General features: G+C 44.4%; 1 protein-coding gene across 2 annotated transcripts in view; it reads left to right on the forward strand.

The window, feature by feature from the left end:
• Positions 1 to 16,179, forward strand: part of PTPN14 (protein tyrosine phosphatase non-receptor type 14) — a 106,814-nt gene that overhangs the window by 41,768 nt on the left and 48,867 nt on the right. The window contains exons 2-3 of one of the 2 annotated variants that reach the window (XM_053383192.1): positions 1,192 to 1,494; positions 4,734 to 4,903. In XM_053383192.1, coding sequence (XP_053239167.1) covers positions 1,321 to 1,494; positions 4,734 to 4,903 — 344 coding nt within the window. In that variant the 5' untranslated portion in view covers positions 1,192 to 1,320. The remainder of the gene's footprint in view (positions 1 to 1,191; positions 1,495 to 4,733; positions 4,904 to 16,179) is intronic. The other variant, XM_053383193.1, reaches the window with a different exon arrangement.

Below are 16,179 nucleotides of genomic sequence, written 5' to 3' on the forward strand. Positions count from 1 at the left end.
CGGGTTGCGAACTTGCATCCCGCACAGATCACGTTCGCAACCTGAGCGTCCGCTGTATAACCATAACCCTCTAAACTTAAATCTGTTTAAAAAAAGCAACGCACACATAAAATCAATTCAGATCCAGCACAGAGGCCAACCGGGATAAATACATTTAGGAGGCTTGTTGAAAGAGGAACATGTTTAGTATGTGCTAAAAAGACAGTAGAGGAGGCACTCAGGAGAAGGGGAGTGGGGAACTTGTGTGTCCAAAGTGGCTGTCTATATGCACAGCACAGTTTCTAGGGAAAATTTGTTTTGTTTCTTCTGGCTCATGGAAGGACAGGGCGACATGGGAGCAATTCAGCCACATGTACTACCGTGTTGCTTGTTCACAGTAGGCCATGGTCTATGGCAGGAGTCACCAGCAAGGTGCCTGTGGGTTGAATAATGTCCATGTGGTCTTCCCCTGGCATCCACGAGGGTTCTGAATGCCCCTGCCCCCATTGCCCCCTTAGTCATGAGGTGGTGAGGGTGGTGACAATTTTATTCATAGAACAGAAGAAGGAAGTGTGATGTCTCGTTTACTCCTTCTCTCGTTTACTCCTTCAGCTCTCTGCCTGCTTTGCAAGACTCAGATTAAGTCTACTGGATCCGACATTGAACCGCATTGCTTGGCAAAACAAGAAGAGTGTGTGTGTGTGTACATTTTCTGTTGGGGATGGAGGTTAATTTGGAGAAGTGGGAGAAAAACAACAGAGTGTGATGTCCATGGCACTTGTTCAGAAATCCCCAAGTGCCCATGAGCCTAAGAAGTTTGGTGACCCCTGGTTTGCAGCTTAACATGACGTGTGGATGCGGTCAGAGAGTTAAAATAGGACAGTGTACGTTTGCAATGCCATTACTGTGGAGAATGTTGTGTTTGCGCATGTGGGACAGAGCATGCTCCTTCAAAGCAAGTTGTCATTTCTGGCTTGTGTCAAGTTTAATTGTTCTTAATTATATGTAAATTGCCTTGAGATGGTGGCTTAGAAGGTGATTAATAAATCAGCGATGGCGATGAAGATAATTCTGTCTGGGTGGGAGGGAGCTGGTTTTAACTGTTCTTGCAAGGCGATGACCGTTACTTGCATAAAGGCAAATCTTCTGCCCCACTTAACCCTAAGCAAATAAACCTCATTTCTCCATTTGTGTGTGTGTGTTTTCCCCCAGCAGGGATCTGCCTTTGGCATGGGCAACCTTTCCCAAACCTGGAGGAGAAGAGCAGCCACTGCAGCAGCGATATTCAAGTCTCTCTTGCTAAGAAGATCTAAAGCGTGAGAAGGCGAAGCCCCAGCAGCCATGCCGTTTGGGTTGAAATTGCGAAGGACCAGGCGCTACAATGTCCGGAGCAAGAACTGCTTTATGACTCGGATCCGCTTGTTGGACAACAACGTAATTGAGTGCACGCTCTCTGTGGAGAGCACCGGGCAGGAATGTCTGGAGGCCGTGGCTCAGAGGCTGGAATTGCGAGAGGTGAGGGTAACCCAGGAAAAGACCATCTGCCGCCTGCAATTTGGCATATTTTTAGCTTGAGCTGTTTGTCATTTGGAATCTGTTTATTAGAGTCATGTTATTCTTGGAACTGGCCCGATCTTATCACTGAGTGGAACTTTGGCAAACGTACCCTGCTTACATAAAAGTCCATTACCTACGGTTTGGATGGTGATTCAGTGATATTTCCTGTCAGGTCCTAACTCTCTTAAGTGGTCTGAAAGAGAACTTCATTCTGTTTCTCCATAAGCGAAAAGGCTCCTTTTCGTGTTGATGTTTCCTCTTGAGGCAGGGCATCAAACATGTTCAGAGTTTCACTCCCGTGAATATTTCTGTACAGTGGTACTTGAACAGCTTAGTCGCCAAACAAATTGGCTCCCGAACACCACAAACCTGGAAGTATGTGTTCTGGTTTGCCAATGTTTTTCGGAAGTTGAACCTCCGATGCTTCTTCTGCTTGAGTGCAGGAAGCTCCTGCAGCCAATCAGAAGCTGCGCCTTGGTTTTCAAACGATTTCGGGAGTTGAACAGACTTCTGGAACGGATTAAGTTTTAGAACCAAGGTACCACTGTATTTCACTGGAAAATAGTTACAAGGCACCCTTCCCACCCCCATATTTTACTGACAAAATTCACAATTTGCGAATGCAACCTGATTGTTCGGCTAGTGAAGCAATGTGCTTTTAATGCAGGATAAGCCATTCCTGCTCCTGCTGCTTTCCATCGAGGCCAGTTCCTCCCCCACTCACTCTGCTCCAGTCATCACATAAATGTCTTGAGCTGTATGCAGTGGGCAGCTTTCTGTGCAAACCAGCACTTGCTTTCCAGGCACCGAGGAGAGAAATTTGCTCTCGCTCATTTTTTTTTTTGCTTGGAATGTTGGACGAGCTTCAGATAATCCTTTTAAAATAAATAAATAAATAACATTGTTTCTGGAATCTCTTCTGAAGAATTATTCCTCTTTTCCTGACTGTAGTACATCTATTTATTTATTTTTAAGTCCCACTGGAAGCTGCTTCTGTTAGAAGCTGCTTTTAATTACTGTACTGTTCTACTGTACTGCCTCAAAATGATGTAAGTTTAAACCACACCCACTGCTTGGACTCATGGGACACTCATTTTAACACAACCAGTGCTGGAAACCCGAATTTACGCTGATACATGAAATAATGGTCATTGCTCTGATTCCATTGTTGCGTTTCTTCCTTTGCGTTTGGTGTCATATTTTCACTGAGATCTCTGGTGTTTGGTTTTGAGAATGAAGCGAGACTTTGATTGATTTCAAGGGTTGTGAAAGGATATTTAAAGCAACTGGGTTGTCTTAGACGGTAACCTTGATACCTCTGCTCCACAGACACTTAGCTTTATTTTCTGTATGTCTGTACTGGAGTTACAAGACTGCAAAATGTCTTGCCCATACCTGGAAAAGAGGCAGTGAAAGAGGTTGACCTGCTTGTTCAGACAGTGAGGAATCCGCCTTCTGCCTCTACCTCTCTTGCTGCCTTGCAGCTTCCAAAGCTCATGGCAGGACCAGCAAACAGCAGGGCTGGCCCAAATATTAGGCCTCAGGCAGCAGGAGTTTCAGGGTGGGGCAGTGATGACAACCCCTACAGCCCTTCCTCCTGAGCTTCCACACCATTGCCTGCCCACTGAAGAGGAAAGCAGTGTGTGTGTCACAGGCTGGTCGACTAGCCTGTTGCCATCAAGTATATACTGATGGATGCTGTCCTATTCCATGGCCAGTGTTGAAGTAAGAGTAATTGTCAACTTATGCATGTGGAGCCCATAAAATGCCTTGGCAGACTGCAAGTCACTTGAACCAGCCTGCACTTTAATCCACACTGAAATCTGACAAACGGACGCTTGCTCTGACAACACAAAGGAACGGAACAAACCACGCGGTTATTTTGTTCCTAACCTAGGATCTGAAATTGGCTTCAAACCTTGGTTCATGAACTCGCTCTGATTAGAGCTAACCATGGTTGATGTCCGTGGTGATGCAGGAAGCTGTCTTTATATGAAGTCAGACTGTTTGTTCATCTATCCCTACAGGGTCTCCAGTAGAGTTCTCCCCCATCTGGGACCTTCTGCATGCAAAACATTTTCTCTACTTCTGAGTTACATTTTTCCTTTAACCAGTTATAACATCAAGCCATTTGGGAGGGTGCGGGGAGTGAGGAAACTTGTGTTTGAGAGAGGTGTGATATCATCATAATAATCATAATAATTTATTATTTATACCCCGCCCATCTGGCTGGGTTTCTCCAGCCACTCTGGGCGGCTTCCAAATGAACATTAAAAACAATACAGCATCAGACATTAAAAACACCCCTAAACAGGGCTGCCTTCAGTTGTCTTTTAAAAGTAAAATAGTTGTTTATTGCCTTGACATCTGCTGGGAGGCAGGGCAGGCGCCACTACCGAGAAGGCCCTCTGCCTGGTTCCCTGTAACCTCACTTCTCACAGCAAGAGAACCACCAGAAGGCCCTCAGCGCTGGACCTCAGTGTCCGGGCTGGATGATGGGGGTGGAGACGCTCCTTCAGGTATACAGGACCGAGGACATTTAGGGCTTTAAAAGTCAGCACCAACACTTTGAATTGCTTATTTCTGATCCCTTAGGACTAATCAAGGGATGAGGAAGTGTTATATTTATTCTGATCTCAGGACTGGTAAAAAATCGGTTGTTTCCTACTCTTTGTTTGATCATAAATTGTAAGTGCAAGGTGTATGTTGGTGCCAGAATCCCATAATGTCTTGAACCCATTCACAAGCCCAGATGCCCTGTGAAATTCCACCTCTAAGCTGCTGTGAAAAGTCACATGAATTATTGCCCAAGCTTGGATGGCCAGAGTTGGAGAACTAACTAGTTTGCCATTTAGTATAGGATGGAAGAATGAAGCAGTAGCTTAGCAGTAGAGCATTTACCTTGCATGTGGAAGGCCTCTGGTTTAATCCTTGGCATCTTAAGGTAGGGCTGTGAATTGTCCCCCTGGGGTTTCAATGCCAGACGTTGTACCAGCGGCTCTGGATATTTCTGCAGCTCTGACTTGGTCTGAGACAACTTCTTAGGTTCCTAAAAACGAAACCTATTATTATTTGGTAACTGTTAATACACATAGATTTTAATTTATGGGAAGAAGGAAACGGGAGAGGGTTTTTTGCTCTTTGTAAACTTGCCCAGCGAATAAACCTGCTTTCAAACTCTTCCTCCCCCTCTCCAGACACACTATTTTGGCCTTTGGTTTCACAGCAAGAGCCAGCAAGTGCGATGGGTGGAATTGGAGAAACCGCTGAAAAAGCAGCTGGACAAGTTTGCCAGCGAGCCTTTGCTGTTCTTTGGGGTCATGTTCTACGTGCCCAGCGTTGCCAGACTACAGCAAGAAGTCACAAGGTACCCAAAGCTCTGTTTCATTATATACTTTTCATAGTTAAGACCGCTGCCTTGCTGCAGGTGTCACCAATAGCAGACGGCTCAATGGGGTGGAGAGGCTTACCTGACCTCCTGGCAGCTGAGTCGCTGCTGCTTACCAGGCGGGGTGAGGTGCCAAATGGGGAGATGCCAGATTGACTGTGCTGGTGCAATGGTACTATGCTGACTTGGCTGCTGCCTGGCTCACCCAGCAGCAATGGTTCACCTACCACAAGGTGACGTAAGCACTGTTGACCGCTGCTGAATGTAACATTTGCTCCCAGTTTTGAGACCATGGTTTGCAGGGAAGGTATCTCAGGAAGAGTTGCTAGGTACAGTCATAACCTCTTGTTACGTTTGCTTCAGGTTGAATCTTTTCAGGTTGCGCCTGCGGCGCCTCGGAAGTAACAGAATGGATGATGATAATAATAATAATAATAATAATAATAATAATAATAATAATAATAATAATTTATTGTTTATACCCCGCCCATCTGGTTGGGTTTCCCCAGCCACTCTGGGCGGCTTCCAACAGAACATTAAAATTTACTTCCGGGTTTCGCTGCTTGCACATGCACAGATGCTCAGAATGACGTCACGCGCAGACACGGCGAATCGCGACCCGTGCAGACGCAGGTTGCATTCTGCTCATGATGTGAACGGGGCTCCGGAAGGGATTCAGTTAACATCCAGAGGTACCACTGTACTGGAAAAACTCTGGGGACCTGTCCGTGGCATACATTTGCATAAGATTTACATATGGAGGCAATTTTAGGCTGACTTTCAGAGGGGAAGGGGGTAAGCAAAATCAGAACTCCACAGTGCCATCTGGTGTCACGGTATTAGAAAGCATAAACAACACACATAAAGCTCGTTTTCTTTGCCAATGTAGCTGAGCACTGTGTCTGCATTGGATTCAAAATTGTTTTGATTGTTTTCATGCATGCAGTTGTTTTATTTGTGGTTTTATTGTATTGTAAGATTGCTTCAAAGTGCTTCATACGTAGCAATTCACAAATGAAATTAAATAAATAAATGAGGCTTAAGCAACATCAGGCAGGAATGTGAGCAATTTCCCCCCCCCCAAAAAAAGTCAGTACTTTAATTACAGACCTGTTAAACAGCAAATTTGTGGCCATCCAGCTGTTCTCTGTATTGGCAGCCGTTTGCAGGTGGAAGTACAGTACTTGTCTGGTGTAGCTGAAGCACTTGCGATTTGAATAGTTACCTGGTATAAAGCAGTCTTTATGGCCCTCTGAAGGACAGATATTTGCATGGATTGCTAATTTAAGTCGGCTCTTCAAGTGTAATGCATCCCTTGATGCTGATATAGATCCCTGTTTATAATACTTGCAGATCAAACGGCCATGTTTGCACGGCTCTCTAGTTGCACAGACAAAATCCACCATATGGCCGTGTTACCTGACTTACGCTGCAATCCTATTCGTGTCTCCTCAGAAACAAGCCTCGTTGAGTTCAGCAGTGGCTCTAGATTTTCTCCAGTCTAGGTCACTGTGGACGATTCCAGCAGAAATCCCGAGCTGCCATTTTAGTGTTTCTAGATAGACACAGGTTATGTACTTCTTTCTGAAAGGATATGAGTGGCATCTGAATCTACTCAAGGCTCATTGAACTGTAATGTGCCAAGGCCTATTCACTTGCATTGAAATTAGTGTAATATGAAAGCAGGCTACAGAGCTCAAGAAGTACAGTATTGTTTGTTTTTTACATTTTCAGTAAATTTTAAAGCCTGGTGCAGACCTTCCATGTGTTTTCCAGTGTGAATTCCCCCCTCCGTTTACGGGTTGCTTTAACTTTGCAATAGTGTTACATCTGCACAGAAACAAATCAGGAGTAACGTTAAAACAGGTGGTGTGGCTGTAGCATGGCTGAGCCCCCTCACGCATCCTTCTCACATGGGTTGATTGTGTGAATCATCCTTAAGCCTGCTGTGGGCCTCTAAGATGTCCAATGCCAAAGGAACTCAGCTCCTTATACCAGGTCCATTCCCTAACCAGTGTGACATTTTCCAGGGCTTGAGAGGAAACAAAAACACCATAAATAATTATCTGTATGAAATATTGAAGGTCACATTTACAAAAGGCCCCCACATCAAAAACACAGTGGCAACTAGATGTTTATGCAGAGGACAGCAAGTTGGCTTATCATGCGGTATTTTGAAGTCCAACTGAGTTGCACTAATTTCACTCATCCGTCTTTGTGGATTCCATTTTGTCTGCCTTTTCCATGCCAGGCTCATAGTTCGTGATTCTAACCAGGATCAATTTTCCCAGATACATCTTTTTTTCTCTGTCTCGGCATCCAAAACAAAGTAAGATAAAGTGAGGAACTCGTAATGCGAGCAGTGTTCTGTCATTGTTTATCTACCAGCCTGTTCTTCTCATCCTGTGATTCTAACTTTCCTGGAAAATGATGCAGGATGAAAATCTGTTTTGTGATGGCAAGGGGAGTTATAAATCAAGAAGGAAAAACAGTTGTGCCTCCATCTCTCCCTGCACCCATTGTTTCCCAGAAAGGAAAAAGGCACTCATAGTTTCCTCAAACATTTCAGTCTGTCTTTGCAATATACTCTTTTTGCATGTTTAAAACTGTTGGCAGTGTGAGAACATTGTTTTTAAGTGTCTTCCCTCCATTTTGCAGTTTTTAGTGCAAATATTAATCCTTTGGTCAGGTAACTATTGTTTCTAAACAGTGCACTTTTCGTTACCTTGATTAGTTTCGGTATCCTACTGTACCAGTCTGCCTTTGAACTGGGGGCTGCTGATCAGATTATTGTGCTCCAGGATGTGGATCCCCCCCCCCATTTTTTTCCACCCCAAGTACCCACACTGGTCTCATGCACATGGCTGCAGAATTCATGCTCACAATGCACACCATAGGAAAATAGGTCCTGCATGGCTGCAGGTATCTTGCAAAGGGGGCCAAATTTTGGCACACTTTTAATAGCCGTGCTTTCCTTCAGTATTATCGGTAAAATGTTGCAGACCTGTTGCGAAACCTGGAACAGAATAGATTAGGCCAGGCACCTTTTGAAAGTTATGTGACTTTTTCATAGTGGGTGTTTTTGTATGGTCATGTGTTGGATTTAATGTTCTTGGATTCTTTGTTTTCATTCCACGGGATTCTTCTAGAGGGGTCAGAACTTTCTCCTGTGGGCTTTGGAATGAGAGCGCCTTCATGGTTTTAATTCGCTGTTTATAAAAATAATTTGCTGAGGATGGCAAACCCTTTTCCCTGCTGACTCCCACCAGTGAATGGAGAGCTTGTTCCCATTGTGTTGAGTACTGAAGCCTGAACTCTTTGCGGCAAATATCTCAAGACCATATTGAGGCTCTCAGCCTTGAAAAATGGGGTGGGGGGGGAGACTGTGTAGGTCAGGGAGGTGAAGGCAGAATATTCATACAGTATTTGAAAACATTTGAAGTGTGTATTGCCTAATTTGGAAAAGTCAGACATATCTAGCTGCAACTTACTGTCTGTAGATATTAGAGCAATTTCATGTTGGTAATTAGTACAGTGGTACCTCGGGTTACAGACCCTTCAGGTTACAGACGCTTCAGGTTACAGACTCTGCTAACCCAGAAATAGTACCTCGGGTTAAGAACTTTGCTTCAGGATGAGAACAGAAATCGCGCGGCAGCGACGTAGCGGCAGCAGGAGGTCCTGTTAGCTAAAGTGGTGCTTCAGGTTAAGAACAGCTTCAGGTTAAGAACAGACCTCCAGAACGAATTAAGTTCTTAACCTGAGGTACCACTGTATTTATTTCTTTATTTTACTCGAGTCATGTCCTGCTCTTTTTCAGGGCTTCCAGTGGTTACCCATTCAAGGGGCTGAATGGTCTACACCTGGTCCACCCACAAGAAGGGTGCTGTTTGGGGGAGACTGTTGGTGGGAACAAACTGTGGTTAAGCTTGGCTACAGTTAATTTGAAACAAAGGGCTGGGCAGGTGGATTCCCCAGACTCTGGTGCAAGGTTAGGAGAGTTCGGTATTTTATTATTTAACTTAAAAGTTCCTTTGTCCAGGTCCCAGCTGAACATTATACATGATGCTGCAAGTGAGTCATTTTCAATCACCCATCTCCCCAATCTACATTTCCCTATTTGGCTAATGTCAGAATGAGGGTTCTGGATTGGGTAGATTCAGGTTAGCTCAAAACTGTGGTTTAATTGGGCCTATCCCACGCTCCTCCTAGATTTTGGGTTAAATAAATGCAGTTTCTTCACCGCTTACATTGACAGTTTTTTGTTAATGCCATTTATGTCAGAAACCTTCCAGATCAAGTCTGTATGTATGGCCTGAAATGAGTGTCTTATTTTGTGTGATTGCTTTACATTTGATTGAGATTGGGCTGCTCGGGGGGAAAACAACTTTAAAAATAATATACACATCTTGGCGCTTTAAACGTTAACTGTTAAAAAGCATGTCTAAAGAAGAAAATATTTTAAAATAATTTTTAGAAACGTTGAGGATTCCTTCCCCCAGCAAACACACTCAGAACGACGTGGGAAACAGCAGTACTTTAGTACCGTACTTCAAATGTCTTGAGAGAAAAGTGGACTCGTAAATGAATGAACTTTGAAAAGTGTAGCCAAGGGGTGTGTAAAACGCTCGTGGCTTCTATTGGCACGTGGAGCAAGTGATATGGCATGGCTCTGCCAAATGAAACTAAAACCTTAGAGGCAAACAAAACATTTTGTGGTAAGATCAAAACGCTAGAAGCAAGATGGTTTGCTTAGAACTTCCTTCTTAAAGACCACAATTCTAAACAGTTTTACAGCTAGGGATTAAGCCCCATTGGACACAACAGGCCTTACTTCTAAATCGACGTGCATAGGATTGTACAATGTGCTTTTCTGCTGTAGAATAATGCATTTCTCCTGGGCGGGACTGGGGGTGTTCAGATTATTCTGATGGCAGCTTTATATCATTGAGGCAGCAGGCGCACGTGTAATATGCATTGACATATCTCTCGGTGACATGAGGTGGTACACATAGGTTCGCTGAAAGTTTTTGGCATGAAACAATTGCCCGTTTCACCTGCGCAATGGCGTTGCAAAGTCAGAGCGTCACAAATATACATGTGTGAACTCGTTCTTTGTAATACTTGGGGAGTCTATGGAGTGGGCAGTCCGAGAACCTTTGATCGATTTCTACACTGATGCATAGTCAAAACTGACATGATTTAATGCTAGATTCAGGTAGGTAGACATGTTGGTCTGACGCAGTCAAAATAAAAAAATAGCACCTTAGAGACCAAGTAAGTTTGTTCTAGGTATAAGTTTTCGTGAAGAAGTGTGCATGCACACAAAATCTTATACCTAGAACAAGCTTACTTGGTCTCTAAGGTGCTACTGGACTATTTTTTAATTATTTAATGCTGTGGAGGCTCATTCAGTTCTCTAGCATAGGCTTCAAATATCTGAAAGACCATCTCCTTCCCTACAGTCCCTCTCAGGTGTTAAGATGGGCACCCAGCACCCTCAAAACTTAACAGTTAATTTTAGGATGAATGAGGGGTGGGGCAAGGCTTGGGAGGTGTAGAATGTGGGCATACCGCAGGCGCCTTTTACTGTATTGAAAGCCCCAGTTCGCTGTAATCTAACTTGCTGAAATCTGTTCACTCTCATTGCCACCTGGAGATGTGAGCCATACCCAATGTGGCTAGTTAGTTGGTTGGTTGAACAGGAGTAGAAAAAAAGAAGTTTCCTGAATTCATGGTATTCTGGTTTCCTTCCTCTGCACTTCATGGGAACACAACTGAGTCAGTGATCAGAGCAAACCTCGTTTGAGGACACAAGGAAGACCGGAAAGCTGCTTATCATTTGAGCTCTTTCAGCAATGTGCTGTATTTATATTGGAAATGACAGGGCTGTTTTTCCTTTGGCTCTCAGCTACAGAACTGCTGCTGCTTTCCCAGTCCCTTAAAAAAAAAAAGTATTACAATGTGAACTGGAAAGGGAAAAAAACATTACGGTGCTTTGGCATGATCTAAAATTAGGTGTGGTAGTATCAAGAAGAAGCTCAGATTTAGGTATATTTTTTCTTGCTTTAAAAAATGTGTTTCTAGTTGTACGTTTTACGGGAAGAGGGGGTGGGATTGCTCAGGAATAGGAACAAAAGAGTTTGATACCTGATTAGCAAGTTTCCATTTGAGTTACACCTCGAAGCACACTTTTCTATAAGATAGTTGTGAGTTTCCAATGAAAATGCATATTGTAACTTTAAACATGGTTTTAGTAAAGTTGACAACCCCTATTAAGTAGAAGCACGGGGACCAACTTGTACATTTGGCAGCTAAAATGAATGAGCTTGCTTGTGTCTTAAGAGCAAGCACTTTACCTGTCTCTTCTTCAGGTGTGAAGAAATTGGAAATACCCACTACAGTGGTACCTCGGGTTACATACGCTTCAGGTTACATACGCTTCAGGTTACACACTCCACTCCGCTAACCCAGAAATAGTACGTTGGGTTAAGAACTTTGCTTCAGGATGAGAACAGTAATTGTGCTCCGACGGCGTGGCAGCAGTGGGAGGCCCCATTAGCTAAAGTGGTGCTTCAGGTTAAGAAGAAGAAGAAGAAGAAGAGTTTGGATTTGATATCCCGCCTTTCACTCCCTTTAAGGAGTCTCAAAGCGGCTAACATTCTCCTTTCCCTTCCTCCCCCACAACAAACACTCTGTGAGGTGAGTGGGGCTGAGAGACTTCAAAGAAGTGTGACTGGCCCAAGGTCACCCAGCAGCTGCATGGAGGAGCAGGGAAGCGAACCCAGTTCACCAGATTACGAGTCTACCGCTCTTAACCACTACACCACCACAGTTTCAGGTTAAGAACAGACCTCCGGAACGAATTAAGTGCTTAACCTGAGGTACCACTGTATTGGGTTTAAAGCGGCTGAGGTTTGTTATTATATCCAAACCAGGAACAGCAATTACTTTAACCTTTGGTTTATTGGAAAAATCCAGCATCAGAAGCTATGGTTTGATTCAGTACAACATGGTTTAAATTAACCACAATTTGCACTTGAAGCAGATTTTCCCCATCTCCTCCTCTGGCGTGCACTGAAAAAGGAAAGGGGGAAACTTGAGCCTGAAGTTTAAGCAGGTTCACTTATGTAGCACCAAGCTCCATTTTAGTTTTGCATCTGAATCAGACCATGGAAATATCTGACAATGGGGAAGTTTATGAAATTTGCCTGCAAGAACAAAGATCCTGAATTCACACCACAAATTGATCATTCACAGTGCAGTCCTACCCATGGCTACTTGGAAGTAAGTCCTGTCGAATTGGTTGGGACTTACTCCTAGGTAAGAAAGCCTTGGGCATCTCCCCAAATCAACCACCACATTTTGTGTTCACATAAACCCTAAGCAGCAGTCTTGAAGGCCTTAGTACAGCTTAGTAGTTTATCACTGCTAGTAGTAGTTTATCACTTTGTAGCAGATAGGTCATCCCTCTTTTTCTGCCTGGCAGAAACCACCAGGAACCACCAACAAGGAGGAGGGGAAATCTGCTAATCCACTGGGAAGGGTTTGGTCCTGGGCATGTTGAGACCATGATGTGCCAAAGAGTGTTGGCAGTGCAGAAGGAGGGTGCCCCTTTGCATCTTTTTATAAATATAGCAACAAAGATGATTCATAGTGTTCCTGCCCAAACAGTGACATCACCTAAGCATCTCATGCTGCTGGTGGGGTGGGACTGCTTAAATCAATTTCCTTGCTACCCGCTTGCAATCTCAGCACAAGCAATTCTTTGCCCTTGCTCGCTGTCCCGGTTCCCGCTGGGGAAGGTTTCTGCTTCCAAACGTTCAAAAACACCTTGCTGCTCATGAGAAGCAAGCAGGCTTTTTGACCTTTTTATGTGCCAGATTATGGGTTGAATTATGGCTCCACCAGGTGGCCCTGCCAAAATGTAACCAGACTAGGTGTTGGTTAATAGTACTCATAGTTCCACTGGAAGCTACCTTATACTGAGTCAGACCTTTGGTCCATCAAGTTCAGTGTTGTCTACTCTGATAGGTAATGGCTCTCCAGGATTTGAGACAGGGGTCTCTCCCAGCCCTACCTGGAGATGCCAAGGATCAGGGCCGGCCAACCCATGTGGCAAGGTGAGGCAACCACCTCAGACAGCAGCATCCAGAGAGGCAGCAGACCCAGCCTCCAAGGAATGCATCGCCCACTGCTGCTGTGGCAGCAGCTGCAGCATGCTCTTTCATATTTTTTTTTATTAAAGATTTTCTTGATTTACAAAAGTGTGTGCATTGTTTCTCTCTTGTATTTCCCCCCACGAACTCCCTAGATGCAGTCAAAAAACAACTGGAGGATGACATAGGCTATGAGATTAACACCACTCAATGGACCAAAATGTGGTCTAAACCCCCCTTTAAATCCATATCAATGAAAAGAAAAGAACTCACTCTGAAACTCACCTACAGGTGGTACCTAACACCAAGAAAATTAGCGCTAATACGCCCAGGAACCTCACCAAAATGCTGGAGAGGGTGTATCACCACAGGCACATACTTCCACATGTGCTGGGAGTGCCCCAAAATCCAACTACTCTGGACAACAACCATACAAGAAATAAGTAAAATAACCAAGCAGGTATTAGAAATCACCCCAGAATTGGCCTTACTAAACATCTTCCAAGACAATAATGCAGCATGCTCTTTCGAGGCTGGATCTGCCACCTCCTCGACAGCCCCCACAATGCCACCTCTCGGAGGCAGTGTTGGCCCATCCTTAGGGAGAAAATGGTGGGGCCTGCTCTCTGGAGTCTGCACCCACCCAGCTTGATTCAGAGCAGGCCTCTTTCACCCCACAGCAGCCTTCAACAGTCATGTAAGGTTGATTTGATTTCTCCCCACCCCCTGTTTCTGGTGTACATCTTTCACTCGCCTTTTCTTCCCTGGTGGAGTGGGGATGCCATTTTGTGGTTCGCCTCAGGTGCGCAAATGTCTTGGGTCAGCCCTGTGAAGGTTGCAAGGCAGATGCTCCACCACTGAGCTACAGCCCTTCCCTATGTCAGGTGGTAGCGGTATGTAAAGATAAGGTAATACTTATTTATATGTTTTATTAATTTAATTTAATAATTTATAGGCCACTTAACCCTTCCCCTGCTGAAGAAAGAAATCACGATTGCTTTATTTAGTCAGGCTGTTTGGGCTACTGGTTGGCCACTGTTAGACCGGGGTGCTGGCCTAGAGGGCCTGATCCAGCAGGCTATTTGTATGTTCTTAACTAAGTTGTCATGTGCGTGAATGAGGTCCGCTTGCATCATCATCATCATCATCATCATAATAATAATAATAATAATTTATTATTTATACGCTGCCCATCTGGCTGGGCTTCCCCAGCCACTCTGGGCGGCTTTCAACAAAATATTAAAATACAGTAATGCATCAAACATTAAAAGCTTCCCTAAACAGGGCTGCCTTCAGATGTCTTCTAAAAGTCTGGTAGTTGTTGTTCTCTTTGATATCTGATGGGAGGGTGTTCCACAGGGCAGGTGCCACTACCAAGAAGGCCCGCTGCCTGGTTCCCTGAAACTTGGCTTCTCGCAGTGAGGGAACCGCCAGAAGGCCTTCGGCGCTGGACCTCAGTGTCCGGGCAGAACAATGGGGGTGGAGAAGCTCCTTCACATATACTGGACTGAGGCCGTTTAGGGCTTTAGAGGTCCAGACTTTCTCCCCATTTGCCCCTGAAATTGCCTCTGGAGGGTTGGGGAGAAAACCCAGAACAGGTTTAGGGGGCACACGGGTAGGATGGGGTGGGGAGCCCCATTGCACGTGGGGACCTTATTTTTTGCATTCATACCCACTTAGCACCCTTTGCATCTTGAAGTTCACTCTTGTATCTGAGAACTACCCTCTCTTGGCTGTATTATATTTAAATTGGAACCACGTATTGCATTCCTCGGCCACCATTCCATCCCAGTGATGACTCCTATGCTGCCTAAGCCCCAGAATTGTGAATCCATTACTGTTTAGACAACATCAGTTTGAATTTAGAGGTTGATGATCCATTAGAGAATTGTGTTCTGCAGCAAAGTATGGACCCCGGGTTTCCGTCAGGGCTGCAGAGTCATTCCCATGAACTCAAGAACTGGCCATCCCTTGTATAAACTGTTGAGGGAGAGCTTAATGTAATTAGCTGCATTTGCATAACCATTGTCATATGCAAACGAGCCTGAAAGAAGATGGGAGTTGAAAAGTGTGACACAATTTCCTTTGCGCCTTTCTTGCATCTTAGTGCTTGCAGAGTTCAATTAACCCTCTTTGTTACGGGAAAAAATGAAAGCAATAATTAAAACGAGACAACTTACTAATTGTACGAGGCATTTTCAGCATGACTTGTTTGAAATAACTAAAGTGGCCCTGACCTTTTGGGTTTTACAATCTGTAGATTTCTCTGTAATGGGGATGTAATTTTTCCTCAAGTGAAAATAGGAAAAGCATCTCTGCAAATGCTTCTACGCAGAAAAATAAATGGTAGTTCCCACTTGTGCGAGGAGGAGAAAGATAATTATCCGAATATGATTAACTTCCCCCCCTCTTTCTCCCACCCCCATGTAGTTAACAGTGAGGAATTTATGTACTGTGAGAGGTCAGTGAATGGGTAACTAACGTAAATGAATGCAGCTTTGTTCTACTAGGGCGTTCAAATAATTCACTGGAGAGTGGCTGATGAATAATTTGAAGGGAAATATAAATATATCCTCAAAATTTCATGAGATGTTCAATCTCTCCACAGCCTCTATTGGCACAGCAACATTCCAGTGTGATCATCAAGCTACACCAGTGAGCAGACCCAATGCCAGTGTACATTTGACTCTGACAGTAAAAGGACTTGCTTAGTCTTTGCCCAGGTCGGATAACAATGTCGCTGGTTTGCACAGAACCTTAAGCAACAGGTGCTACACTCAGGCAAAGCTTTGCATTCACATGCTCTCCCCTCCTGCCCTGTTGCATGTGGAATGAAGGAGAATTTCTGCCAAGTTTACTTTTAAGCTACGTCCGCACTGTACCTTGATAGCACTGTGACATCACTTGAACAGTTACATCTTCCGAAAGAATCTTGGGAACTGTAGTTTGTTAAGGGCATCAAGAATTCTTAGGAGGCTCCGGTTCCCCTCCCAGAACTACAGTTCCCACAGTGCTTTACCACTGAATCCCTCTTCCCAGAGATTTTAAAAGGAATCGTACCAGATTCTTCCCTGATGAGGACTCCTCTAGCGGGGT

The sequence above is a fragment of the Podarcis raffonei genome, chromosome 3 (assembly GCF_027172205.1).
Source record: "Podarcis raffonei isolate rPodRaf1 chromosome 3, rPodRaf1.pri, whole genome shotgun sequence".
NCBI classification, from domain to species: Eukaryota; Metazoa; Chordata; class Lepidosauria; order Squamata; family Lacertidae; genus Podarcis; species Podarcis raffonei.